Source organism: Chelonia mydas, chromosome 1 (assembly GCF_015237465.2).
Source record: "Chelonia mydas isolate rCheMyd1 chromosome 1, rCheMyd1.pri.v2, whole genome shotgun sequence".
Taxonomy (NCBI): Eukaryota; Metazoa; Chordata; order Testudines; family Cheloniidae; genus Chelonia; species Chelonia mydas.
The window spans coordinates 216,921,985-216,942,426 of NC_057849.1; the positions used below are offsets into that span (position 1 = coordinate 216,921,985).

The 20,442-nt window shown below is 44.0% G+C and overlaps 1 protein-coding gene across 3 annotated transcripts in view; it reads right to left on the reverse strand.

Annotated features, from left to right (window-relative positions):
• Window positions 1-20,442, reverse strand: part of CRACR2A (calcium release activated channel regulator 2A) — a 99,167-nt gene that overhangs the window by 15,506 nt on the left and 63,219 nt on the right. For all 3 annotated transcript variants that reach the window (XM_037913319.2, XM_043526882.1, XM_043526915.1), the window contains 7 exons: window positions 20,132-20,319; window positions 16,830-16,901; window positions 13,802-13,847; window positions 11,678-11,769; window positions 9,699-10,020; window positions 2,880-3,012; window positions 1,335-1,416 (listed from right to left, as the gene is read on the reverse strand). In XM_037913319.2, coding sequence (XP_037769247.1) covers window positions 1,335-1,416; window positions 2,880-3,012; window positions 9,699-10,020; window positions 11,678-11,769; window positions 13,802-13,847; window positions 16,830-16,901; window positions 20,132-20,319 — 935 coding nt within the window. The remainder of the gene's footprint in view (window positions 1-1,334; window positions 1,417-2,879; window positions 3,013-9,698; window positions 10,021-11,677; window positions 11,770-13,801; window positions 13,848-16,829; window positions 16,902-20,131; window positions 20,320-20,442) is intronic.

Below are 20,442 nucleotides of genomic sequence, written 5' to 3' on the forward strand. Positions count from 1 at the left end.
ATATGGGCATGTGCAGCCAAATATCCTCTTATATCAGGCCCCAGTTCTGCAACCCTTACTCACATGTGTAATCCCTACTCACTCAAGTAGTCCTATTGAAGTCAACGGGATTATACACATGAGCTGTAAGACCAATACATCTATAGCTCTTTTCATCGATAGATCTTGCAGTAATTTACAAAGGTGGTTAAGCTTATTACACTCATTTACAAATGCGCAGTAACCGGAGGCAGAGAAAGGTTTAAGTGGCCAGTCAATGGCAGAGATGGAAAAAGAACTCACCATGTTGCCATACTAAGGTTTATTCACATGAGTAAGAGCTGGAGGACTAAAGCTTCATTTACTTAGCTAACATATGAATTTACAGTCAGGGGACACATTTCTGCTCTCTGACAAGCAGAGTGGATTTTCTTCCTACTTATATTACACATGAAATCTCCATTGTTATCACTGACAATCCCCCTTACTAGATGAGTGCAAAATTTGCAATAGAGTACACTGTAGATGTGAAGGTAAAATTGAGCTGTACTGTGAAATATGGCGAGGGAGCAAGTTCAGTGCTTTTTGGATTTATCAGTCTCCTTTTTCTCTACCCCTAAATAGTTCATTCTTTTTCTCATTCAGTGGCAATCCCATGTACGGAACTCACACTGTCAATGACTAAAAGGTAAAGTAAACAAAAACGTGCAGTAAGCGTTTGGAACAATCCTGCTGCCAACCCTTTCCCTTGTCTTCCTGTTCTTGTACACTGCCGACGGTAGCACGTACGCTCTGACCCACGCCTCACGCCCTCCTAACCTCACCTGGTGTGTCATTTCAGGAATTCCTCACTCCTGTATGTGAAAAATTATTCAGGCTTCAATTGAAAAAAAACCAAACTTTTCAATGTTCAGCACCTGAAAATTGCAATTGTTTTTTTCCAACCAAAATCAATGGTTTCTGTTTTTTTTGGTCTTTCAATGAAAACATGAAACAGTTAAATGGAAAAAGGTATTTTGTATGTGAATATCTCCATTTTTTGTTAAAAAGTAATTTTCTGTTGAAAAAACCTTTCTGACAGAACATTTTCAACCTGCTCCGCTCCTTAATAGTAGCTTATGGGACTATTTCTTTAAGAGGCTCTGCAACAGGCTGGCAGTGTTTGCCTGAAACACCCCACCCTGTTAGCCGATATTGATCCTGCTGGGAAAGGATCAAAGGCCTGCTCTCACTTTCATTGAACTAAATGAGAACTCGCCCATTTCTCCCCACTTCTGGGGAGCAGGATTGAGCCCAAGGCTGCTATTTTCTAAATGCACAGAGTAGGAGAGTAGAAAGTTAAGACATTTTCTCACCGTTCCTGCCCAGCCGTGTCCCAGAGTTGCAGGGCTACCTGGCTGTTATCCACTGTCACTGTTTTCACGCTGTAATCTATACCTATAAACATAGCACATGTCTCAGATTCATTCTGATAGTCTACTCAGGTTCATGGTAGTTTAATGTAACAGTGTTATGTTCAAACAAGCCACAAATATTTCTAACCTGTGTTCATTGGTTCAGAAGGCACACAATAAATTCTGGCCCTTAAGAACAGGCTGATAATAAGAACAGGCAGAAGCTTTTATTTGCCATAGTTTTAAAGTAGTAACATAAACATATTAAATGTAAATGTGTTAACAAATACATTTAATTCACAAAATGGCAGGATGAGTCAAATTTTCAAAAGAGCCCAAGTGATTTAGGATCCTAAGTTCTATTGACAGTCAAGGTGACTTAGGCTGCTAAGCCATATAGGCATTTTGAAAAATGTTGCCTTGTATGCTTAAATAAGTCCTCTCTAGCTTTGGTTTATACACTTCTTGGATATTTATAATGATACTTGCTCTAGCCATTAGGTTACACTGCCTCCTTCTGCAACACTCTACTGAAACATTCTTCTAAGATTTGCTCCTGCTTGCTTGAGGTCAGTGGGAGTGTTGTCATTGACTTTAACGGATGTAGCATCTGGTCCTATTGCCTTCCGTGAGTAATCAGAACATTCAGAGGGATTGTGGAGGATGTTTCCACCACCAGAATCTAGTTTAATGGAAGTGGGTTTGAGTTGCATCTGGGTTTGTCAAGGTTTTGAATGACCAGCTGTTCTGCACAATCTGCTCTGTCAGTCTTATCAGCAGTTCTTATTTTTATAATGTTACTTTTGGCTTATCTGTATGTGCAGGCCAGCCAAATAACCTACATCCTGGTGTGACTCACACAGATAGTGAGTTATTGTTGCACATTAGAGGTTACGTTTAAAAACTTGCCATCTAAGCTACAGCCCCCAACATCGGCGCCTTCCTTCTGGAAGCCCCAGGAAATTATGCATATAGTCTGAAGGTCTGACTCGTAAGTGCAACAGTTGCAAGCACAAGCTATGTTGGCACCAGTTAAGCACACAGCTTTGTAAATGTATCACTAACATTTTTCTCTTTTGCTCCGTACAAAGCTTTTTTTCCTGGAAAAATAGGCAATTATGATTTCAGTAATGGTCACAAGGGCATTTGACGTTTGCCAAATCTTATTTATCCTTTGGGATGCAGTGTGATCTAGTGCCTCGGTTACTAGATGAGAAGCAAGGAGACCTGAGGAAAAATCCTGGCTCCACTGAAATCAATGAGAGTTTTGCCAATGACTTCAATGAGCCAAGGATTCCACCACTGGGTTCTAATTTCAATGCTGCCACTAATATGCTCTGTGACCTCAGGTAACACATCACTTCTCTGTCCCTTTGCTTCTCCTCTTTGGGACAAGGACTTTCTCTCAGTATGCATTTGTACAGCACCTAGCACAACAGGGCCACAGTCTTGGTTGGAGCCTCTAGGTATTACTGTAATAATCATCATAATGTTTCTTAAACTTACCTACAGTAGCAGATGTGTCTGGGGAAAAATGGTCTTCGCAGAATCGCTTTAAAAATGAAGTCTTTCCCACACTTGAATTGCCCACAAAAACAATCTTGAATAAGCGATCAGGGGCAGAGTATATTTTCTCCTCCTTCAAATAAGCACAAAAGTTAGTTGGCAATTTTAACTCTAACTCTGTTGCCTTTTCTAATTTGCAAAGACTTAAAGATGACCTGCAAAGGGGAAAAATATTGAGTCTGTACCCTTCCTTCTTGGTGACTTATGAACTAACCTTAAGAGTTTTTTGTCTGGTTGGTTGGCGTTTTTTTAAAGAGTTTTGTTTGTTTTTTACCTTAATGATATTAGGAATGTCCAGTCTGACCTCTTTTGGCTTTAGTGGAAGACTCTGTAGAGTTCTTAGCTGTGAACTGTGAGCCTTTTTGTCACATAACAGAAAGGGTGAAGTATTGAATTTTAATCAAAGTTGTATTTTTTCCCCAAGAATTTCTAGCATCTTTGAGCTCAATTTTTTGTGTCACTGTAATTTTCTTTTTAGTCCAAAACAGAAAAAATACAGCTCTCACACTGATTTTATAACTCCATGGATTTAGCAGTTGTATCTGATTCCCAGCCAAAGTTTGGGATGCAAGCCCCATGTGAGCTGAAACAAAAAGGTTTGCATTTACCCCTGCAAGTCCAAACCAACAAGCTCTGCACAGCTCTGTTCAGATCCGCCCCACACTAAACTTTATGCATATCATAGACCGTGTGTTTTTACCTAGAGAACACAAGCAAATTTATAAACTGTCTTATGCTTTATATTGCCTGATTGTGCTCTCAGTTGCTACTGGTGTAGATCCAGGAGCTTCCTGATTTACACCAGTGTAAAATTGGTATAAGTGAGAGGAGAACCAGGCCCAGTTAATTAAGCTGTTAATCTTTGGCAGGGTGAAGGTGATAACCTCTTAGCTTCTCAAGTATGAGGGAATTTTCCATGTTTTGTAGATTAAATTGAGTGGGGATGCTGGAGAAGACTATTTCTGCTCTATTTTAGGTACATCATTATTCTAAAATCCCTTCCCTTGGCTTATCTGTATGTGCTCTTATATTTTCAGCTGCAGTGGTTTAGGGAAAAATGGAGCATCGCCAGTGAGTTTGCAGTGGGGGCCAGAGCCATCCTGCTGCTGTAGGACGGAGAGGCTGAAGGGGGAAGGCAAGGTGGGGAGCTTGATACTAATTCTGTAGAAAAAGCAGCAGGGTGATTCCCCCTATAATGCAAAGTGAGCACTCCAACATATGCACAAGGATGCTGGGGGCTGGCCCAGATTTTCCAGCAGGCAGCCTGCCTGGTGTTCCCTTCAATACAAGATTGAAATCTAGCCCACCCACTATTCTGTACTGCTGTGAAGAAAATACTGAATTATCCTGGGGAAAAATAGTTGTATTTGTACTAGAGAAAAAAAAGCCCTCCACTCTGTCCCTTAACTGTAAGAAATCCATTCACCAGGGTCAACATTTGGAGCAAATAGCTATCTCGTTATCTACCTTCATGTATTAGAATAACAGCCATTGTTATAACTATACTGAGATCTCTTATCACATCGCTCCCTTATCCTTTTAAATTAAAAACTCAAACTGCATTGCACCTTTAGGCTTTCAGCAATAAGCACGCTTCTCTCTATATAAGCCACTTTTCTCTGCTGAAAATCACCTATCCTCTTTCCAACAGCAATCATCATGGTGTGTGTGTAATCTGGGTGCTGGGAAATAACATTAACACACACATACACACAGACAGTCGTCCACTCCAGCTTGGACTGAAAGGCCCTAAACTGCAACTCTCTTAGCTCATAACAATAGCTCAGTTAGCAGTTAGCCAGCAGAAAAAAATCTCGTCCTCAGTGGCCACACACAAATCGGCAGGTTAACAGCCTGAGGGCACCATTGGGTCTCGGCTCAACCCACAGATTGCCCAGTCAGCCATTTGCCTATGAGATGCATCCGGCCCACTCCTGAGGGAAACCTACCTTTGTAATCAAACATATGGCTCCAATGCCACTTCTAAACTGAGCATAAAGATGAGCCTCTTCATCCCCTGCTGAATACTTATGACAGGACTAAGCCATCCAACAGCTATTGCTAGTGATTCCAGCCATGCAAGCTGCAAAGGAGATGCAGCAGCTAACACCTCAATCTGTCTCAAGCTGTTTTTTGTGAAACTCTTGGCTACAGATGACTCCTTGCTGGATGCACCCAAAGTCTAACACGATGCCCTGAAAGGACTGACCAATCTGTCCCATGGGCAAAATGTCTTTCCCCATCCCAACGTGGGAATCAGCCACTGCTTGGAAACCTATGATCTGCAGAAACAAATTACAAACTCTCCCCAGATTATTAAATCTTGAACTGGAAAGGTACTTTGCCATATGCTATTGGAATATCAATTTCTCTTAGTTTATAATATGGTCTCAGATTTTTATCTCGACATCATGTGCTGTTACTGACCTTCCTACACACAGCACACAACCAACGTAACATATGTCGGTTTTTGGCAGATTTAATAGAAACGGGTGGGGCGGAAGGCACACACTCAGTGGAGCTGATTCCATCTTATTGGAGCAGAACTGTACCTAACTGTGCCTGCCTGGCTTGCAGATTCTTAGATGATTCACCAGAGGGAGTGCAGACAACGGGCTTTGGATTGGGAGCATAGTTTTCATCTCTAACAGGGTCCCCACAAAAGGTTGCCTCAGCACATCCTTGGGCACCCTAGCTACAACATCCCAGCCAGTGCCACCCGCTTTGAAGATGGAGGTTGCTGGCACATTGCACTGCTTCAGTGCCCTCTCTGGGAAACTTTCCATCTGTGCTCGGGACATGAGAACCCTGGAACGAAAAAGACTCATTCGTTTCTAGAAGAGAACTGATTTACACAAGTTCTATCCCCCCCACACCCTTCTGATAAGGGGCTCTCAGAGTTGACTTATTTCAGAGTAACAGCCGTGTTAGTCTGTATTCGTAAAAAGAAAAGGAGTACTTGTGGCACCTTAGAGACTAACCAGTTTATTTGAGCATGAGCTTTCGTGAGCTACAGCTCACTTCATCGGATGCATAGCATATCGTGGAAACTGCAGAAGACATTATATACACACAGAGACCATGAAACAAAACTTCCTCCCACTTCACTCCCCCGCTGGCAACAGCTTATCTAAAGTGATCCTCAAGTAGAATGTCAGGTGATTAGAGAAGCTTACTACCAGCGACCCGGAGCTCCTTGAACTCAGTGCAGAAAGGGCTGGGACCACAGAATGTATCGACATAAGGGTGTTAGACTTCAGGAGAGCAAACTCTAGGGAATTAAAAACATCTAGGTCTCGATGCTTCCCTCCCCAAGGCAGAGTGGAGAACAGAAGGGTTTCACTGTTGAGAACAGGGAGTGGGTGGCCTTATGGGAGGGCTATATGACTACATGGTATAATTCTGCCCCCATAACATAGCCACCTCTAGACCTTGCATGGCATTTACACTGAAGATCCACTGTATAGCATAATATGGGATGAGATTGACTGGAGAACGAGGGGGACCACCACTCTTCAAGACACATCCCCCAGGGGACTCCTTGCAACTTACGATGCAGTGGCAGGAGCAATTCCTCCTCTGCAGCTTTAACAGACTCCAGAGGGAGTCTCCATGCACAGACAGCAGACTGTAGGGGCCCTCACTGATGGAACAACAATGCCCCCAGCCCTGCTGCCAGTGCTGGTGGGAAAAGCCAGAAGGGAAAGGGAGGCAGAGTCCTAGCAGTGGATAGCATGAGATCAGAGTGGCTGGCTGCTGCAGTTTAAATGACTTGACTGTGCTATCTCTTAGGCTATGGAGAGGTCTCCCCAGGGAAGAATGGTAAGTTCCATTGCTTGGGAAATTTAAAGTTAAACTAGAAAAACAAACTGAAATAGACTTCAGGGCCAGATTGTGGCTGCTCTGAATGGGTGCACAAAGGGACAGGGGAAGCACTAAGAACATTTAACCCTCCCCCCTCACCTTGTGCCTCACAGGTTGGCACTGGTCACACTCGCAACCTCTAGGCTCCACTCAATACAGGGACTTCTCACTGCTAGCGCCCCACCTAGGGTGGTAATCACCTCAAAGGGAGCAGGAAGAAGAAGTGTCCTGGGCCCCCACCCTCCAAACTTGTCAGTGGGCTTGTTTGACCATACAGGGAAACACATGTTCCAGCCTTTTATGAGATATAGCAGAGGGCATGCTCCCTGCCCTCAACCAGGCTTCCCAGGGAGCCTGCTGGATAAGGAGGCTCCGCATGACCTCCAGTACTGGGGTTGTAGGGCTATAATGGGACAGTTCTTTACTGGAAGTGAGCTGGGTTAGATGACCCTGTTGGACTTTTCTAATTTCGGTGACATACTTTGGGGAGGCCTAGACTCTGGGAACCAAGGTTATACAAAATGTGCTGGGCAGTGTATAAAAAGCACCCATGGAGCCAAATTCATCCCTTGGGTGCACATGAATAGCTGTCATTGATATCAGTGGATATCAATGTACCCATGTGAGGACAAAATTTTGGCACAGATATTGATTATCATTATTAATTTGTATTACAGTAGATCCTAGAACCCTCAGCTGCGGTTGGGCTCCCATTGGACTAGGCGCTGTACAAACACACAGCATGAGGCAGTGCCTACCCCAAAGATCTTACACTCTAAATAGACAGGACCAACAAAGCCGTGGGAGGGAAAACAGAATCACAAAGAGGGAAAGTGACTTGCCCTAGAACAGTGGTTCTCAACCTGCAGCCCATGGGCCACTTACAGCCCAATCAGCACACAGCTGCAGCCCATCCTCAGAGCTATACAGGTAGTTGGATGCAGCCCACATAACACACTGTGGGCCACAATGGTAAATTGGTTGGGAATCACTGCCCTAGAACTACCCACTAGGTCAGCCACACAGCTGGGAATAGAACCCTGATCCCCTGAGTCCTACCCATGTGGCTGAGCCGCTACACTATGCTACTTCTTGAGTAAAATTACTGCCTTTCTCTTCTAAAATAAAAAGGACTTGAGAGAAATCCTGAGCAATCTCAATAGTTTAAGATCCTGGCATCAATTTGTTTAAGAAACCAGCTAATAGATTTTCCAATTGTCATTTAATGTCACTAATTCTCTGATTTAAGTCTTTAATATACAACAGCATGATAATAATACACTTTCTGACAGCTAACTAGTGCTAGGACATCTTACTATTAATTAAGTAGCTAGTGAGTTCAGTAGCTTTCTTCTGAGAAAGGTCCACTTGATCATAAGTGAAGGAAAGATCCAGCTGTCCAGAGTAAGGAATACCCAGTAATTGAGGATACTTCTATTCTGAGAACAGTACAAAGTATGCTGTGGCTATATCACATTAATGATCTAAGTAGTTTTGATCAGCTTTCCTTTTTTTAATGGAAAGGCATTTCTCTATCTAGAAAAAAGAATAGGAGGACTTGTGGCACCTTAGAGACTAACGCATTTATTTGAGCATAAGCTTTCGTGAGCTACCGCTCACTTCATCGGATGTGTAGCTCACGAAAACTTATGCTCAAATAAATTGGTTAGTCTCTAAGGTGCCACAAGTCCTCCTTTTCTTTTTGCGAATACAGACTAACATGGCTGCTACTCTGAAACCTGTCTCTATCTAGAGTATATTTTGTAACAAAAGTGTGCCAATTATAACAGTTATTATGTAATCATGGCGTCATTTTATGATCATTTTAAAGATGTGCATAGTACCTGTTTCTTTTAGAAGAGCAAACTATGTAATTAAGACTGAGCATACCTATTTCTCCATACCTTAATCTTTTTAAATACATATTTCAGGAATCAGACAATGGATCACACTTAATAGCTATACTAAAATTAGCTTGAAAGCTACAAGGGAGTAAGAATGTGAGTAAGGTTTTTGACTGCAGAGTTGCCCTTTCCTGGATATTATTTTATAAAGTCTGGGGTGTGCACACAATTCAGTTTTCTGATGTGAACATTAATGTGAGAGTAGAGCTAGAAGAAATTTTCTGAATTTTGATTTTTCAGTGAAAAAAATTGTTCACATTTTGTCCCAAAAAGGAGGGTAATTTTTTCTCATAAAGTTTTGCAACCCCCCCCCCCAAAACAAACAAACAAACAAACCTCATCCCATTTTCCCATCAGCTATAAAAACTTGTTTCAAATTTTGACCACCAAAAAGGACAAATTTTCCAGGTACATGGTCACAAAAAGCTTTCCTTTTTAAAATCCAGCTCTACCCTTTATTGGATCCTCTAGTCCCATTTCCCGGTATCATCATTAGGTCTGATTTCAATGTTCCTAAACAGTCCCTTATATTTGGCTGTCTCATCTCCACTTTGAATATATCCAGTGAGATTTTTCCATAATCACCTTCAGTACCTTGATTTGATGCTGACCTGATTTTGATCTTATAAAGATTGTAAGAAATGGCCTCATGCGATTATACAAAATGTATAATTTAATTCACACAATTGTTCAGTTCCTCACTATCCTAATTCTTGGGTATATTTTCAGCTGACGTCTGGCTTCCCTGTTTTGCACCTTCAAAACTAATTTTAGGCACAAATCTGCATTTAGGTACCTTATGCAATCAAGTAGCCAGAGGCCTAAGTAATCAGATTTGCATGAACAAATCAATTAAAGGTGGCAAAATGTGCATCCAAATTGTAGAGGTGGAACTTGTGTCTACAAAAGGGAAGCCAAATGATTTTGGCTTGTGAAAGTAATTTATTACATGATACCCTCCACCTCCATTTAAGGTAAGTTGTCCCCTTACATTTGATTGTGTTTCTTTCCCTACTGGCTGCTCTCTGAGAGACAAGGGTGTGTGGTCTAACGATGTCACAATTTGCTTCTCATCCATTTCCTTTTCAGGGGAGACATTGTCATTTTCTTCTGTCCACTTGCTGTCAGCTGGCCTCTCAAGAAATTGGGGTAGGGGATCTTCTTCAATGGAGATTATTCTCTGCAGTTGTTTTGTTTGAGTCATGCCCCCACTAGTACCATGGTCAGACTCTGAAGAAAGATACCCATTCAAACCAATAGAATTCCTCCTCCTTGTTAAGCTATTGAAAGCATCATCTTCTTCAGAGGATTGGCTAGATAAAGATCAGATATAAGTAGGTTACAAAAAAACATTAGGCCTAATTCTTATCTCATTTACATTGGTGTAATTCCATCCAGTGGAGTTACTCCTGACTTAATGTAACAGGATGCAGAATCAGGTCCATTACACTATCTATTATGTAGATCAGAGTTAGACTGTACAATCAATTGACTATTGAAAAGTAAGTTAAACATTATATGAGTGTGTGTATAAAATCAGCATAATACATATGTAACCCATACAGAAGATAATATAACAAATATTAATATTTTGGCTGAAAATTCAGAGATGAACAACTGGATTTAGGCTCATCCTAAAATGGTGAGAGTAGAGTGAACAAAACTTTCCATCTGTGACCTAATTCTGGCTAGAGCAGTACGGGCCAGATCCTCAACTGGTATAAATCAGCACTGAACTCTATGGAGCTATGCCCGTTTATACTAGCTGCATGTCCATATTCTTTCAGACTCTTGCTGTGGTCCCTATCCCCAAGGTGACATTCTACTGCTCTTCTCGGGTTCTTTCTTTGCCCAAAAGAAGATTGTTAATATGACATGGAGGCCTTAATCCTGTTCCCATTTATTTCATACTTACGATCACATAATTTAGATTTCAATTCTCCATGTTTTTATGTCTTCTATTTATCCCATGTTCTTATGCATCCCAGCTAGTCGGCTACTATCTGCAGTAAGGGGTGCTGTGGAAGTGCACTCCTCCAGCAAAAGTTCCTGAAGATATCATGCCACATTAATGCTGATCCAAGTAACACCAGGTACTGGACTGGCTTCTGCTGTTCCCACAAGCTCCCCATGCCAAAGCAGCATGGTCTGTGTATTAGCCGTAACTGAAGATCTGACCCTAGATTTCTAATTTTTTAAAAGATCACTGTAACTGGGCTGTCTAAGCAGCCTGTCAGGGAACGACTCCGCTACTGAAGGTCCCTGATGATTGTGTCACCCCTCTCAGATCTGGTGCCATGGTGCCTTAACCCCCCGCCAAAACTAAGGCGCACTGGAGTCTGACCACTTCCAGTGTGTTAAACAAAACAAAAAGGAAAACAGTGAACTAAAAATCAGGTGCATCTGAAGATTTGTTGGCAGGATGCTACTCTTCTGCTCCAGGCTTGTCTTTGCACGTCCCTAGTCCCTTCTTGTCCATCTTCCTGGGCCCAGTCATCCCATCTACCAAATGCTTTATCCACTTAGCAAGTTGCCCTATGCTCTTGGCTATAGCCAGACTTGCCTTGTTGAGCACAGTAGCAGAGCTCTGTTCTCCTTCCTGGTCAACCCTCAACTGGGCTAGATGTCCTCCTTTTAACTCCCCTCTCCACACCTGACATTGGCCACGGGCATAGGAGGGCGGGTTCAGCTGGATCACAGGTTCTGCTTAACCCCTTTGTTGCCAGTGTGTAGTCTATCTGCCTCATTAAGCCGCTTGTTGCCAGCGTGGGGCCAATCTGCCCCCATCACAGATACTCAGATGACATACTAATTGGCACCTCAGAGATCCATGCAATATCAATACTACACTGACAATTCCAAGTTGTCGTGGTTTCAAGAACAATCATGGTGAAATGAGCATTCTGCATCTTTTGTGCACTTTCCCGGCAACTATCAAACATATGCAAAATAGCAAAGTGAAGTCCTTACCTCTTAAGTGATGCCTTTCCCTCTACATATTTGCCAATGATAGATCCTGATCTTTGTTTCCAGTTGGCTTTTGAAGCCTTTGTTGTACTTTTCTGCAGAAATTATATTATTTATCTTACTAGTGTACTCTTGCTATTCATTACAGTTAATAGAACAGTCTATTTGTTGCTAGTGTTTAGATAATACAGTGATGGAAGCGACAGAAAGTATTTGATGGATTAGCAGAGAAGCAAATGTTTCAAAATCCTGAGTGATAAATAAAAGAACATGGAAAATCCAGATTCTACAACAATTAATCTTCCTTATAGACCCAGTGGACCAGATCATAAACCAGTGTAAATCAGCTGAGTTCCATTGAAATAAATGAAACCAACAGAGCTATGCTGATTTATACCAACTGACAATCTGACCCAGTATCACTCCTTCTTGTAGAGAAGGGAAACACAGACCTCCTCTGCAAATGATTAGACACCATAATTCTGAATTATCTTTGGTAGAGAAAAGGAAGCCATGGTATCTTTCAGGTCCTGGGGACCTAGTCTCCTAATGCAGGATACAAAGTCAATGGGATTGATTTGAATCCATTAGCAGGAGGATAGGACTCTTAGAATGCAATTATCTTTCTTCAATACTCAGATACTGCACTGATGTATAGATGTTTAAAGAGATTACTGTTGATTGGATAGATAAACACTTGCATTTTAATTGTTCCATTTGAAGATTATCTTATTCCCTCTTGATTGTCTCCTTAGCTTCTTATAAACTAGGTTCATTACTATTCATTCCCTTCCCCTAAAATAGCTTGAGTTTTAGTAACCTAAATATTTGGCTTCCAGGGGCTTTTAGTTTTATTTAATAAATACTTTTTGTTGCCATAAACCTTGCTTTTAACTGGGAAGGTGGCGAGTGCGGGAGGGGAGAGGAATGACACAAGAATCTCTTCCCCCCTACGTAGGGGCTGCAAGTTATATGGGCCCTTGGTGCCTGTGCTCCAGGAATATTCAGGGCCCGGGTGCCCGGCTCCACCAATGTTCAGGGCTGGGTCTCTCCCCCAGCCTGACCTGCCGCCCCCACACGCCTCTCCCGGAGTATCCCCCAGCCCTGCCTGCTGCCCCCGGACAATTTAAAAGGGCGGGGGCCATCGGCAGCACAGCAGAGCTAAAGTAGGCTTCCTGTCCAGCCTCACTCCATGCCACTCCTGGAAGCGGCTGGCACATCCCGGCGGCCCCAGGAAGTGGGGGTGGTCTCTGTGTCCTGCCCCCACCCCGAGTGCTGACTCCGCAGCTCCCATTGGTCAGGAACTGTGGCCAATTGGAGCTGCGGGGGCAGTACCTGTGGGCACCAGCATGCGGAGACTCCCGCCCCCCTGCCTAGGAGCCACTACCAGAGGGGTGTGCCAGTCACTTTGGGGAGCCACCTGAGGTAAACGCCGCACCCCTCACCCTCTCCTGCACCCCAACCATGCCCTGCCCCAGCCCTGAGCCTGCACCCAAACTCCCTCCCAGAGCCCAACCCCATCCCACACCCAAACTTTCTCCCAGAGCCTGCACCCTGCAGCCCCTCCCACACCCAAACTCCTGCCCAGAGCCCACCCCCTCCTACACCCCAACCCCCTGCCCCAGCCCAGAGCCCACACCCAAACTCCCTCCTAGAGTCTGCACCCCGCAGCCCCTCCCACACCCAAACTCCTGCCCAGAGCCCACCCCCTCCTACACCCCAACCCCCTGCCCCAGCCCAGAGCCCACACCCAAACTCCCTCCTAGAGTCTGCACCCCGCAGCCCCCCCACACCCAAACTCCCTCCCAGAGCCTGCACCCCCTCCAGCACCCAAACTCCCTCCCAGAGCCTGCCCCCCACACCTCCTCCTAAACCCCAACTCCCTGCCCCAGGCAAGAGCCTGCATCCAAACTCCCTCCTAGAGCCTGCACCCTGCACCTCAGTTCCCTCCCAGAGCCTTAGGCAGTTGTGTGTGTGTGGTGGGGGGTGGGAATTGGACCCATTCTGGGCACCACCAAAAATTAAAGAAACCTGTCACCCCTGCCCTACAACATTCTGGTCCCCATTTTTTAGACCATTCTGATCTCCGTTTGATAACTACAGAGTTATAAAATGGTATTTGTGTACCTGTAAAAACATGTCTCGTTCATCTCTGAGATGTTTGTTCCTTTCTCTGTAAGGAAAGGAAACAAGTAAAAGAACCAGCAAACTATGGTAGAAATTTAGTATCAAATCCAGATCTTTGGATCTTTACTTTAATGTCTTTAATATATTTTTACGTTGGTATTTCTCCAAAGAATCATAGCAACAATAAGTCAACTAGTCCAGTCTCCTGCACTCAGGCAGGATTAAGATTATCTAGACCAGGGGTCGGCAACCTTTTAGAAATGGTGTGCCGAGTGAGCGGCTCAGCCCGCTGCCGGTCTGGGGTCCTGGCCCTGTCCACATAGAGTAGGTGCCTACCTTCTCCCTGGTTCTAGCCCATTCTCTTCCTCTCTCTCTGCACTGAGCTGAGGGTGGGGGTGCGTTGAGCACAGGGCTGGGGGTGAAGGAGCAGGCTGGGGGTTGGGGTGCAGGGTCTGGCCAGGAGCTAGAATGAGGGAGAGGGGCTCAGGGTTGGGGCAGAAGGTTTGGGCGTGGAGCGCTTACTTGGGCAGCTCCCATTTGGTGCGAGGGATGCAGGTGGGAATGTGTGGGGGGGGTGTGCAGGAGCTCCCATTTGGTGCTCAGGGTGGGGATGTGGGGGTGCAAGAGTCAGGGCGTGGGGTGGGGAGGGCTGGGTATGTGTGGGAGGGAAGGAGGGGCAGGAACCCAGTGGCGGGGGGTGGGGGAAGCTTGCCTGCCCTACAAGGAGAGAGCGGTGGGCGGGGGACAGAGAAGAGCGGCCCAGGCAGGATTTTTAATGGCATGCTGCTGTCTGCCGGGATCCCTGGCAGACAGCAGCGTGCCATTAAAAATTGGTTCGCGTGCCATAGGTTGCCGACCCCTGATCTAGACCATCCCCGTTTGTCTAACGTGTTCTTAAAAACCTCTAATGCTGGAGATTCCACAACCCCCACTCTCCTGAATTCCTTTTTCCCTTAGACTTGCTTCCCACTCGATCTTACCTACCAATTCTCTGCGTCTGATAAAGTCTGCCTTCTTGAAGTGCATTGTCTTTATTCTGCTGCTTTCCATCTATATTATCACAGGGCCAGATCCCCAGCTGGTGTAATTCTTCAGTGGGGACTACCCTAATTTAGACCATCTGGCTCTCAATCTATAAATGTCAAAGCAAAAGCTTCTAACACGTGGAAACAAACCAAGAACAATACTTCTTCATTTACTCTGAATCAAGGGATTTCAAACTTTTCCATAGTTAAGATCACATCTTCATAGAGAGATTGTTTGGTGCACACCCGCCCAACCACAGCTGCGTAGCCCTGTCACGACCATGTAACATCCCGGTTACAGCTGCTGTGATTGCTGATGTCGAAGAGCAGCTTTAAGAAAATACCAAATGTGTTTAGCTTCTCTTAATGCGATTTAGCTGCTGGAAATAATGGAGAAGAGGTGCTCCATGTGACAAGCCAGCTCTCTGCAGATCTAAGCCACAACCACTCTGGATGGTACTCTGTCACTTTCTCATGGCGGCTGGGTCACATGAAGAGGTTAATGGGTCTACTATTGCATAGGCTCACAGAAAGACCCAGATCAGCTAGCCAAAGCTCTAGCGGGCTCATCAACCTCTCTCTGTGACCCAACCACCAATGGAGGGGGACAGAATGCTGTACATTGTGTGGCAAATTGCCGGTACGATTATGATGGGTCCCGCACTTTCTCTTCTTGGGGGGGACAGGGGGGGTTCAGGGCACAGTTTCCTGCCCCTGAACTAGGGGTATCTATTGTCCCACTAGTAACCCAGAGAAGGGTAGTGGAGACAGAGGGACCCAGGCCCACCCTCTACTCTGGGTCCCAGCCCAGGGGCCCTAGGGATAGTGGTAAACCACTTGAACTCATGCTTCCTTCCCCTGGGCTACTTCCCTTTCCTGCTCTTCAGCTTGTGGGGCTTCCTGCCCTCTCTCTCTGCACAAGCCGGGTATCTCTTTATCTAGGGTCTTTGTCTTCTAGCCAGCCACAGCACATCTCCAAACTCTCCTCTACTTCAATGCCTTCAAACTGCTCTCTGCTCCAACTCCAAACCACTCTGCTCCAACTCCTTTCCCTGGCTGATTGAAGCAGGGGGGTTTTATCAGGTGACTAGCTTCAGGTGCTCTAATTGGCTTCAGGGGCCTTTAATTAATCTATAGCAACCTTTCTTCCCTCTACAGGGAATAAGGCTTCTCCTCATCCTGGGGCTTACATATCTCTCCTAGATCACTCTCCTGCTGCCTTCTGGCCATGCTGTATCACAATTGGCAAATGCACTGCAAACCAACAGCGGGTCTCAGGCTACAATTTGGGAGACTCTGATGTAATTGTACATGAGTCCATCTGAAATATTTTTAAATGCACACTGGGTGAAAGACTACTGCTCAAATGCACATATAATTAGCTCATATACATTGAATAATCTAGTAAGAAAAATGAGGCAATAATATTTGTTAGATACTATTTCACGTTACAAAGGACATTAAACAGTGCCCAGAACTAGCTTCAAATGCTGTCGTTATACTAACAGAAAACTGTTAGGCAGAAAATCAGCCATATATATATATATATTTTTTAAATTAACAGTCTCTATTCTGAATGAACTATGCTTGGCACAGCAATGAAAGGCAAAAGGAGCTTTACACCGCCTTTGAATCTCCTGTATCCAAGGCCTGGCCCAATACATAAATCAGAGCAGCCTCACAGCTGTTTTGACTTGCACTTGGCTGAAACAGCCTCCTAGATATTATTCCACAGCACAGAATAGCCACAGCGTAGCATGTCCTGACAAAACCCCTGTCTTTCCCCAACAGGCCCCCTATGGTGGGGGGCAGGGAGCTCTGACGTGACAGATGATGTAAGGATATTCCACTCTCTCTAGGCCCCTGAGGAATTTCCATATGCTGGGGTTAGTCCCAAAACGGCACTTCTGCTAGGGTTAGGGTCATAGTTTACGAGCTTTAAAATAAACACATAGTTTTATAATGCTAATGCAAGAAATCCTGCAAATGATTGTGTGTCTTACCTTAAGAAATCCAGCTGCTTAAGGAGTCCTGACTTCTCTCGCTGTAAAGTTTCTGTCACCCTGTATACTTCCCTACAACAGAGGGAAACAAAGAAGTCTATCTGTCATGGACATTTTAACATAGTAGTTATAGGCTGCTTCCTACAACCCTTAGAGAATGCCACTTGAGGCTCCGTTTTGCAGTCCTCACTCTGGCTAAACCATCAATGATGTCAACAGAGCTCAGCCACAGTAAAGACCGCATGATCAAGTTATTCTAACTTTGGGGGGGTGGGGGGGGTGGGTTAGGTTGGATTCTACCAGTAGTAACTAACAACCAAGGAGTTAGAAGATTTGCCTTTTTAGGATTCTCATCCAGTCAATTTACTACACTGTGACGCTGGAGCTGGGTGTCTTTCAGATAAAACTTAAAATTAAGGACCTAGTCACTTGTGATCATTAAAGATCCCATGAAACTTTTCACAAGGCTAGAGGAGTTAACGTTCCTTTGCTGGCCAAGTTTCAGTACGGGTAATGACATTTGGCTAACCCAGTTTTCCCTTATTGGATATATTATTCCTCTCCCCTTTTCCTGACCTAAACTGTTGTGCAGCATTAAACACAGGGAGTCAGATCCTCGGATGATGTAAATTAGTATAATCCCACTGATTTCAATGGGGCTGCATGGATTTACACCAGCTGAGGATTTGGTCCATGTTGTTTCCTGCATTTTAATGGTGCGTGAAGTGCTACCTTTGTGTGGTCTGAAGAGTGGATCAGCTTTTAACAGCTCAGTTGTGCCTTATAGTCTCTGGCCTGCCCTGGGGGCAGTGCTGAGCCACACCATTGCAGGGAGAGCTGGACATAATCCACCGCTAATTTCATAAAGTACTTTGGAATAAAAACTGCTTTACAAATGTAAAATTATCATCATCATTCAGCAGTTTGACCACAAGAATGGAGAGCAGCTGAGATACCACCAGACCCATTTCCTGCTGGTTTCCTCACTTCCTTTGGAATCAGCCTGCAACTGATTGCAACACTGCCTTTTCTCTGTAGCTCATAAGTGAGGCCCCCTCAAAGAGGAAATGGTCTTGCGGGGGAAAGGGGAGAAATACTGCCACTGTTCATTTCAAAACTGTAAATGAAACATACAAATGTAAAAATGAGGCAGCATTCAAAACTCAGAGCTAGATCCTCAGCTGACGAAAATCAGCTGAGGATCTGGCCCTTGTGTTTGAAATGGGCTCAGCTCTGGGTGGCTATAGTCAAAGGAATACTCCTCATATTTTCAAGATAGATTAAATTAGCAATAGCTATGTAGAGTTTGGTCCAATGGCCTTCTGAAGAGAGGAAACAGTATTTAGTCCAAGATGATGCCCCACCCTGAGAGGTGCTGAGTTCCCACAGTTCCCTGCACCGAGTTACATTATCTGCAGCTGAAATGATTGGATTTCTGGGAGAAATAGTCATGAAACTTTTGCTAATTCTGAATCCAATTCAGGTTAGCAATGTGCACACTTTCTCTGATTGTTTTTCATGAATATTAGTGGGAGGTAAGACTCATTAGGAATAAATGCTCATGGAAAGAAAATTTGAGGCCTGTAGCAGGCCTTCATTTAGGGCCAGATTTTCAAGAGCTCAGAACCTGCAGTTGGGACCAGACTTTCAAAAAAGTATTCAGCACCCAGCTGCTCCTACTGTGACATTTAGGGTGTTTTTAGGTACCCAGATGGAGCTTAACTCTTGAAAATCTGGCCCTAGTGGTAAAAATCTGAACCCTTCTGAAAATTCCAGCATTAAGGTATAATAACTCCACTGCAGAGGGACAACACAAGACTTGTGTTTCACTTCAGTCCAATTTCCATCCCCTAAATATTAGACCTGGCTGGAAAATATTTTTTCCCTGCATAAAATTTTTGAGTTTTATGCAAAAAATTGAAATCCAAAATATTTCAGCTGAAAACAGAAATTCTGAAATGCTGCCACAATATCTCCTGAGAACTGTAGTTCGAATGCCTCATGCTTTCATTTGCCTCTATAGGCTGAGCTCGTTGATTGGACTAAATTTTGCATGTTGCACCATGGTCTCCTCTCTTGATTAGGGAAGGTGGTGCATCATGGCAGTCCCATAGTCATGATGAATCATGGGAAATGTAGTATGACCAAAAATCCAACCAATAGAGGAGAATGGGAACCTGAGGCAGCCAAACTACAATTCCCATGGGGAACCCAGAGGCATTTCTCAATCAAATTTCAGCAGAAATATTTTGGTTTTCAGCTAAAAAAAATACTTTTTGGCTTGCAGCTGTTCTGGTTTGTTTTAATGAAAAATTGAAATTCTCTTCAGAAAGCAGAGACTTTTCATGAAAATTCTGCTTAATTGAAAAAGCCGTTTTTCTGTTGAAAAATAGTTTCCATGGAAATTTTTTCACTGGCTCCACTAAATATTCCTTTAAATGGACTTAAGTGTTGCACAGGCCTTGTTCTGCTCCTCTGGAGTCAAGAAAATCAAGAAACAAATGACAGTTTTGCCCACCTCTTCTTGTGCAGCTGGCACAGCTCAGGATCTGGTCCACTATGTTGTGGTGTGCAATACTATTAATGTTGTCTATTTTAGTACATAGCACTAAGAATTTGCTTCTTTAAAGCAAAATAATAATATTTAAACAAACATGGTACAAAAAGTGGGAATGATTCTCTACCACCTTGAACCTTCTGTAGTCACTATATGTAGCTTGTGAAAAGAGCGAGTTCAAAACAGGTGTAAAACTTGTCCACTTTTGTGAGTTTAAAGTTGTGTTTTGGTAGTGCTTTTACAATTCTTAATCACTGTTGGATGTCTGGCACTCAAAGCATACTCATAAAAACTAAACTGAATTGGTCTGGGCATTTCATACATATGATCAACTTGAGAATATCCAAGGCCATATTGTATGGTTAGCGAAAGTCAAGCTCTTTCTTATGATGGCTAATACAAACGATATCAAAACACACTGACGTCAAACTTAACAGCATGTCAGGTTGACCCCCAGCAACAGCCCGCAACAGCGCAAGGTGGCAGCAGATTTGTCATGTTGCCATTAACCACTTTGAAACAAGGTACATTAACATCTTATGTGAAAAATGTAAACAGGGTAAAGCAGGGATACAACAGCCTGCAATGATTCTTGCATTGGTCTGACCTTGCCTATTACTCCATCAGCATCACATGCATTTTGGACAGATGTTAAAGTCCCTCCAGAAGATGCTGTGCATGTGGAGAATCAAGCTTGCTGTCACTTCAGGCAAGCATAGTGGTGCCACAGGCAGCTGTCACTTACATTTCTTTTTCTTCATGTAGTCTTGAAGCCTCCTCCTGGAGCACCTGTAATTGTTGCTGGGCGACTATTAACTCCTGAGACGTTCGCTCCAGTTCCTGTAGCAGCTCTTGGTTTGTTAGCTTCAGCTTGGTGTTCTCCACTTTGGTCTCCTGTTTGTCGTTGTGGAGTTCCTTACACTGACCCTCCAGCTAGGGGTGGTGGGAGGGGGAAGAAAAGGAAAAGAGAAAATACCTCTAACTCACGGAGCTATCTTAGCTTGGCATTAAGAAGACTTAAATTTTAAAACCGAAATGAACCCATTTAAAATTATA